Source organism: Onychostruthus taczanowskii, unplaced genomic scaffold, assembly GCF_017590055.1.
Source record: "Onychostruthus taczanowskii isolate IOZ18803 unplaced genomic scaffold, ASM1759005v1 scaffold75, whole genome shotgun sequence".
NCBI classification, from domain to species: domain Eukaryota; kingdom Metazoa; phylum Chordata; class Aves; order Passeriformes; family Passeridae; genus Onychostruthus; species Onychostruthus taczanowskii.
Window position 1 is genome coordinate 1,438,478 of NW_024505339.1, and position 8,206 is coordinate 1,446,683.

Here is an 8,206-nt window from a genome sequence, read left to right on the forward strand (position 1 = left end):
CCTGCAGGGAAACAGCCCCCCCGGGGCTGGCGGCTCCTCCATCCCCGCTGCTGCCGGTGATTACCGAATTAACCGGCTCCATCTGAGCCCGTCTGCCGCCGGGACGTGGCTCAGGGATTACCCCTCTCCGTGCCCCCCTGCCCGCTCCCGGCTCTCCCTGTCCGCAGCACCCAGGAGCATCCCCCGCTCCTGCCACCCCGACCCCGGCAGGCAGAGGAAGGAGGTTCAGGCTGAGGAAGGAGGTTCAGGCGGCCGTAATAAATACAAGAAAAGTTTATTGAAAAGAAAAAAAAATGTGGGGAGGGGGCAGCAGCCCCAGCCCGGGGTAATAAATAACAACCTGGGGAGCACCAGTTTACAAAATATGGCTCTGGCCAGTGGGGTCCTGCAGGGTCCCCAGCGAGGCTGGCGGGGGCCGCTGGGCACCTCGGGGAGGGGCTCAGGGGGCCCAGCCCCCCGGCACCCCCGGGCACCTGAGAAGGGGCTGCCCCAGGGGACAGTCCCAGCCCCAGGAGGGACGCGGGAGCAGCCCCGTGTCCCTGCCTGTCCTGAGAGCCACCGCGGTGCCACGGCAGCGTCCCCACGCCGGGGACAGCGGCTGCGGGCGGGGGCTCAGCACCACCGGGGGCACCCCGGTCACATCCTGTCCCCCTCCGGGGCTCAGGCCAGGATCTTCTGGGGGATCTCCACCGAAGCTTTGATGAAGATGGCGTTGTCCCGCACGTAGTTCCGTTTCCTGATGTCCTCGTGGGAGATGAACTTGGGGTAGCCGAAGCCCAGGGTGCTCTCGTCCAGGGAGCTGCGCGAGGCTCCCGGCTTCTGGAAGTTTTTCCAGTTGGGGTCGGGGTGGAAGGTCTCGGTGATGTGCTGGGGCTTGGAGAGCGAGGGGTCGCTCTGGTCCAGCAAGGAGAAGGTGACGCGGTAGGAGAAGGGCCACTCCAGCAGGTTGTCGTACTCGCCCGGCAGCACGCGGATGTAGACGGAGAGGTGGCTGCTCTCCCCGCTGCCGTTGCCGTTGAGGAAAGCCGACACCTGGAGCTTGTAGCCGTACTTGTGGGTGTAGAACGGGGGGCTGAAGAACTCGTAGTTGCTGCGGGCTTTGGCCTCCTGCAGCTTGCGGGCGTAGTCGGCGATTTTCCAGATGAGGGTCCCGTCGCTGCTCACCGACAGCTCCTCCACGTCCCGGCGCAGCTCCAGGATCTCCTGGCGCTGCCGGCTCACCAGGGCACACACCATGCCCAGGTGGGTCTTGGTGCTCTCCTCCAGGTGCCGACCCATGGCTAGCTTGGGGCACTGGGGGGACAGCGGGACCGTCAGCAGCGGGGTGGCAGGGACAGCAGGGGGACACAGGACAGGAGAGGAGGTACCGTAGGGATAACATGGAGATGTCACTGGAGCACGGGGTACTGGCACAGGCATGTCATGGGGACACAGGGGTGGCACAGGGACACCTGGTTGGGGTGGCAGGGCGACACTTGGGGGGCGAACGCAGGGGTGAGGACATGGAGCCACATGGATGAGGCTGAACACAAGGGATGGGACAGACATCGGGGCAGGAGCGGCGTGGAGGTGCTGTGGGGGACAGGCGTGACACAGTAGGGACAGCAGCCCATGCCCAAGGACGCCAGCGCAGGCTGGTCTCAGGGACAGCACTCACCCGGTGCTTGCAGCCAGCTTCCTTGAAGGGGCACAGCAGCATGGCAGTGTTGCAGCTCTCCTTGAGGTGGGTGGGCACATCCTCCCGGGCAATGCTGGGTGTCCCGCACTGGTTGGGGCACGGCACGGGGTACCGGGGACACTGGTACTGGTGGTTCTGGGGAGGCAGAGAGGCTGTCAGCAGGGGCTGGGAGCTGGCAGGGAGAGGGTCCCCGTGGGCTCCATCTCACCTGGATGGTGTCAAAGACGAACTCCTTGGAGCAGTAGGTGCAGGGCTGGGTGCGCTTGGGGCACTCGGCCAGGGCGTGCTGGGACAGCAGGCGCCGCATCATGCGGGCCCCACACTTGTTCTCACAGTACACGCTCTCCTGGGGACATGTGCCCTGGTGGCCCTGGGGACCACAACAGTGTCATCACCCTCTGGCTGCCCTCACCAGCCAGCCCTGACAGGGATGAGGACATCCCCACAGCCAGAGGGCACAACGACCACAGAAGCCCACATGTCCACATCCCCCCCAAGGCTGTCCCCATCACCACATGTCCTCATCCAGGCCCTGTCCCCATCCCCAGGCTGTGTCCCCACGGTGCCCCCGCAGCCCATGGGGTGCCCACACATCCCGGCTACACCCCCACAACACCCCCAGCACAGCCACACCCACCCTGGCCAGCGGTGTCCCCACCAGTGTCCCCCCCAGTGCCCACCTCGAAGGCCTCCCCAGTGAAGTCGCTGGCGCAGAACTCGCACTTGACCCTGCGCTTGGGGCAGCCGTGCTGGACGTGCTCGGGGAGGTCACGGCGGCTCAGTTTGGCGCTGCACCGGTTGGGGCAGGGGATCACGTTGAAGCCACAGGTGCCGAGATGGGCCTGGGGGACACAGGGATGGTGACGGGAAGGCCACGGGGTACAACTCTGCCACCCCCCATCCTCCCAGGCCCTACCTGGAGGTGCTTGATGAGCCCGCTCCAGCGGCAGCCCTCCTCGCTGTGGATGCAGCGGATGGCCAGGCTCAGCACCTGCGCCTCCAGCTCGGGGTCGGGGTAGATCTGGAGGGGCAGCAGAGGGGTATCAGCATCCTGCAGCGGGCTGGGGGGGCACAGAGCCCCCGGCACAGCCTGGCTGGGAGCCCTGGGCACGCTGCCCGGGGCCGGATCCCCCCCGGGCACAGCAACAAGCGCCCTTTGTCGGGAGCGGGTTTCCGCTCCCCGGCCCGCGGCACAAAGGGCTCTTGCTTCCGCCCGGGCGCCCGTGCCAGGCCGGCGTGGCTGTGCCAGGCGCTGTGCAGAGCTGGGGACGGCCCCTGGTGGGGATGTCCCCTTGGAGCAGGGTACCCATCCGTGTGCCAGGCTCACCTTGGCGTAGTCCAGGGGCAGCTGGTCCTCTGGACACTTGAAGACGCCTTCGCTGCAAAGACAGAGAAGGCTCGGGATCACTGGGGCTCACCGGTGACACAGCCACCGTGTCCCACCGGCTCCCTGCCATCCCGCCCCAGGACGTTGCTGCTGTCCCTGCACTGCTGAGCGCTCCCCCCGTACCAAATCCAGCCGCCACCCTGGGGGAGCCGCGGCTCTAATCCCGCTCCATCTGTCTGAGCTGGGAAATGCCCCCGCCAGACACCCCCCAGGCAGCCCCCCACGGCCCGGCCGCGCTCCCCAGGGGCCAGGCCAGCCGCTGGCACCATCTGGAGCCCCGGCAGCCCCTCGCCCATCCGTCCCCTGGGATTAAGGAGGGTGCCGGCGGCTGGCCAGGAGGGGGCCGGCAGGGGCAGCCCCAGGTGCCGGGGGGCCCAGGAGAGGAGGGGGAGGGCAACAGCTGGGCGCCAGATGTGCAGCCCTGATGCGTGGCCCTGGGGCTCCTGCTCCACAGGAAATGGCCCCAGCAGCCACCACGGTGAGTCAGGACGGGGGACAGGCAGCCCCCCTGGAGGGGTCCCCATCCTGCTGGGCCCCCAGGAGCTGTCCCTGAGGTGGGAAGGGCCCTGCTCAGTCCTGCCATGCAGAGGAGCAGCACGAAGTGGAGACAGGGACCCAGCCAAAAGGCTGTGTCGCCTGTGACAAAGCTGCCCAGGAGTCACCATCACCTCTGGTCCACAGATCACTGTGCCCAGGGGGTGGAGAGGGTGTCCATGCACCATTCCTGATGGACACTGGGGTGCGAGACCACACGTGCTGCCTACAGGGACATGCAGCAGGGACACAAAGGGACCCTGTGGCTCTGCTGTCTTTGAGGTGACACTGGACAAGGCTGTCCTGCCTGGACAGCCCTTGTGCCCATCTAATCACTGCAAGCCCTTGGCAGGCACTGGCGTGGCCTCGACCAGAGCTGCCAAGTGGATGTGAGACTCCAGGATGGAGCCAGCAGTGCTGCCGGGCACGCGCCAGCCTGGGCTGCCTGGCCGTGTCCCCTGCGGCCACCAAACTGTGCTGGGAGTGCAAGTGAACCCCAGGAACACCCTGTGGGGTGTGACCCACGTGAGGAAGGGCTGCAACCAGCTCTGCCACGTGCCCCCTCTGTTTGTCGCGGGTGGTTTTGTGGGAGTCATCAGGGATCCACCGAGATAAGGTGCTCCCAGACAGGGCCGGGCACCCGTGGCATTGCCTCGTGGCTGCCACTGCCCCGTGGCTGGGATCACTCTGCTGCCCTTCCAGGGCTGCCAGCTGTGCCTGCACCCCGTGCACGGTGTTGGGGTGCTGGGGCTGGCAGGGAAGTGGGACGATGACCCGAAGCCAGCGCCTAATCCCCGACAAAGCCTCCCCATTCCTCACGCTTGGCCGGGCAGGGAATGTGCTGAGGCAGCACCCGGGGGGACCGTCCTTGCCTCTGACCTTCACGGCGTGTTGGGGCACAGCGAGGTGATGGGGCGGGGAGCCCCGGCACCCCCCGGCACCCCCCGACACCCCCGGCAGCCCTTCCCAGCACCGCGCTGGGGCTGGATGGCTCAGCCCAAGGGAGCCCCAAACTGATCCGGGGCAAACACGTTGTGCTCGGGGGGGATCCCCCGAGGCCATTCCCCCCGGCAGAGCGGAGGTGCCGGCGGGAGGGGTACGGGGGAGCGGGGGGGACAGATGCGCCCTGACACGTGCCCCGGGGAACGCCCGGTTTCACAGAAACCGGCCCCGGTGACGGTGGTGCCCGTGAGCTGTCCCCGGGCGAAGGTCGCTCCGGCTGGGAAAGGCGGGGAAAGGCCCGGGGTGACGATTGTCACCGCCCGGAGGGAGCACGGGCAGCCCCTCGCCGTGCCCCGCGGGACCCCGGCTGAGCCGGGAACCGGGACAGCACCGGCCCCGCACGTGTGCCCCGGCTGCCGGTACCGGGGGTCCCAAACCGCAGGGCTCGGAAGAGGCCCCGGCTCCTCGCTCCCGTCCAGCGCACACGGCCGGGTCGCGCTCACCCGTGGGCGCGGGGACCCCGGGGTGGCCGTGCGCCCCTCCCCAAAAACACCCCCGGCCACTTCCTCCGCCGGGGCCGGGGCAGGAAGGGGTTAAGCGCGATTCTCGAAACTCGCCGCTCCGGGCTTCACCCGGCCCTCCTCTTCCTCCTCCTCAGCGAAAGGGGCCACGGGCCGCTGCACCCGCGGGGCGGCTGTCACGGGCTGGGCGCGCCCCGCACCCCCTCCCTGCCCCGGGGCACCCCGGGCACCCCGCGCCTTTCCCTGGCCAGAGGCATCCCGGGGCGCCCCGCAGCTTCCCCGGGGCACTCCGCGGCTTCTCCGGGGCTCTCCGCGCCTTGTCCCGGAGCACACCGCTGCCGTTCCCCGGCCCGGAGCACCCCCGTCACCCCGCATCTCTCCCCGGGACCCCCGCACCCCCAGGCACCCCGCGCCCCTTCCCGGGATATCCCGCATTCCCTCCCGGGCCCGGGGCATCCGCACCCCCGTGCACCACGCACTCCGGCACCGGCCCGGGGCACCCCGCACCCCTCTCCGGGGCACCCCGGGCACCGCACCCCGGGCACCGCACCCCGGGCCCGGCGGCGGATGGGGGGTGGCGATGGCGAGGAGCCCCCGCTGCCGCCCGGGGTGCGGAAGCCCGGACCGGGCGGTGCGGGGCACCCCACGGGGGACGGGGTGCGCGGAGTAACGTCAGCTCGGGTCGCCCGTGGGGTGATGCGGGGTCTCACCTGAGGAACTCCTGCAGGCAGGTGTCGCAGAAGCGGTGGCCGCAGGTGGAGACGCGGACGGGCTCCCGCATGGGCTTCCCGCAGAGCGGGCACAGCACCCGGCGCCGCGGCCGCTCCAGCAGCTTGTAGTCGTAGCCCGGCATCCCGCCGCCGCCGCCGCCGCCGCCGCCGCCGCCCCGCGCCCGCTCGGCTCCGCGCTCCGCGCCCGGCTCCGCCCGGAGGCCGGACGGGGCGGCGGGACCGGCCTGAGCCCGCCCCGCGACGGGGAACGGCATCGGCATCGCCCCCGCCCCCCGCCCGAGCCCGCCCCCCGCCGCACGGGGGGGATGGAGCCGTGCCGGCATCCCGGGGGCTCGGGGAGCATCGCACGGGGACAGCCCCTCCGAGGGGTTTGGGGTGCAGCACGTGGGGACGGCCACCCTGGGGGCTTGGGGAGCACCCCACCGGGCACAGCCCTCTGCGGGGGTTTGGTACCCTCCGCACTGGGAACGGTCACCGCAGGAGTTTGGGGAGCATCAACATCGCATCACACGCGGCCCCTCGCCCTCTGCAGCCTCCCCCGGGCCGGGCCCGGGCTCTGCGGGCACGCACTGCGGTGTCCTCGCTGCCCCTGCATGCCTCAGGGGTGTCCCAGGGGTGCCACACTCCTGCTCGCAGCCCGAGGACACGGCTGGGGGTGGGATACAGCTCCCAGGCCTGCTCCTACCACAGAGCAGCTCGTGTCCCAGCCACCACCCACAGCAGGACACCGAGGGGCTGCCCTGAGCCCTCCACGCTACAGGAACGAGGGGGACACACGCTCCTGTGGCTTTGTCTTGCTGGGGACTCTCACCCCAGGCTGCAGCCAACAGCTTCCCTCCAGCCACGGTTTGTAACTGAGCAAGAGCCTGGAGGAGGGAGAATAAAAGCAAATCTGTCTGGCTCCAGCCCCCTCGTCACTCTTTCAGAAATCAGAGCAGCATATGGGAGTATTTGCCCCTTTCCCCAGAGATGGAGCCGAGCAGATGACAGGCTGCGAGCATGTGTTAGTCCCACCAACGCTCGCTCCAGCCAGCTTCCCATTAAGGGCGGCAGTTGCTCCAGACCCAAATGTTAGCAGTTTTCAATTAGCAAATGGCAGAGGAGAGGGATTCCTGGGGGACACGCTGAGCAAGTCGAGCTCTATCACTTGTCACTCAAAGAGCTCACGTTACCCTTCTCCCCAAGAGGCTCTGCTTAAAATAAAACGCTGCAGCAGCCTGGGGGGAGGCAGCCTGCTCGCTGCCAGAGCTGCCAGGGAAGGGATGGGTGGCTCATTTTTGGGGTTACCCTGAGGGATGGCAGATTGTTCTGAGCTGCACTGGGGATTCCAAATATCAGGGAACCTTGTACTGGGGTACACTGAGCTGCCACCAGCAGGGGATTTTCCAGGAGACCGTGAGCTGCTGCTCAGATGAGGGAAAGCACTGAGCTAAACTTTAACCAGCTCCCAGTGGTACTGGAAACCCGACAGGTAAAAACAAGTGACAGTGGGCAGCTGTACAGGGAGCAGTGGGGAGCAACAGCCACCTTGAGCTGGGGTTGAGGTGCTGCCCAGCCGGGTTTGCTCAGGGCTGTGACACCCCCAGGGCAGCAGCCCCACGGTCCAGCTGGTTCTGCCACTCTGTGCCAGCAGAGCCCGGAGCCAGGCTGTCTCCAACAAGAGATAGGCACGACCCAGACACTGTCCCTGACACCCTGTGACCTGGCCCCGACTAGAAACTGTCCCTGGACACGACTGTGGGACAAGGTTCAGGCCAAAAGGACAGGTCCTTGGTGTCCTGGGGGTTGGGACTCCAAAGACAGGACACATCAGTCCTGTAAACACAGGCAGCCTGTGCCTCCGATGACAACCATGAAACAGCCGACTTTTATCATTATTTACTGCTTCTCTTTGATGTTTTAAAATTATTCTTCCCTAACCTCACTGAAGAGCATCTCTGCTAATTAGCCAGGAGCTGACAAAGCCATCAGAAGGTGCTGGCTGTGCCGGCAGGGCGGCTGGGAGGTGTCAGACCCTGCAAACAAAGATCCCTCCTTTTCCCCTCTCCCCAAGCAAAGCCCTCCCCGCACTCAACATCACAGCCAGGCATTTGTCTCACACAAAGGCGACACTCAGGGCAATTCCCTTTGTCGGGGTGATATGTTCCCTGTCTCCCGTGATGGGTCACTTCTTGAAACCATCTGAGTTCGGAGAGGCCTCTTGTGCTCTTCCCCAGCCTCTCCCTGCTACTCCATCCCTCCGCCTTCTATTTAACTTCAACTGGAGGGACAGAAAACCGACGCTCCGGCTCCTAAACGAGTTAAGGTGGAGCCTTTGGCCGCAGGGAAAGGAGTGGGGAGAGTGCTCTCCCGGCTGCTGGGGCCTCGTGCCCAGGGAGGGCAGGATAAGGGATGCAGGCAGACGGACAGAGGG

At 67.2% G+C, this 8,206-nt stretch overlaps 1 protein-coding gene across 1 annotated transcript; it reads right to left on the minus strand.

Annotated features, from left to right (window-relative positions):
* Window positions 1-440: 440 nt before the first annotated feature.
* TRAF4 (TNF receptor associated factor 4) lies at window positions 441-6,401 on the minus strand. Its single transcript, XM_041423031.1, has 7 exons — window positions 5,773-6,401; window positions 3,006-3,057; window positions 2,595-2,699; window positions 2,359-2,520; window positions 1,887-2,048; window positions 1,658-1,813; window positions 441-1,293 (listed from the first exon to the last, which is right to left on the minus strand). Exons 1-7 carry the CDS (start codon window positions 6,114-6,116, stop codon window positions 661-663), a joined length of 1,614 nt encoding a protein of 537 aa, XP_041278965.1. The 5' UTR covers window positions 6,117-6,401; the 3' UTR covers window positions 441-660.
* Between the last annotated feature and the right edge of the window lie 1,805 nt (window positions 6,402-8,206).

Excerpts from the sequence above, each read along its gene's own strand:
- TRAF4 (XM_041423031.1), bottom strand. The coding sequence starts at position 6,116 with ATGCCGGCACGGCTCCATCCCCCCCGTGCGGCGGGGGGCGGGCTCGGG. Across the intron at positions 2,700-3,005 it reads TGCCCCTGGACTACGCCAAG|ATCTACCCCGACCCCGAGCT; the intron begins GTGAGCCTGGCA and ends CTGCCCCTCCAG. Across the intron at positions 2,521-2,594 it reads GGCTCATCAAGCACCTCCAG|GCCCATCTCGGCACCTGTGG; the intron begins GTAGGGCCTGGG and ends TGTGTCCCCCAG.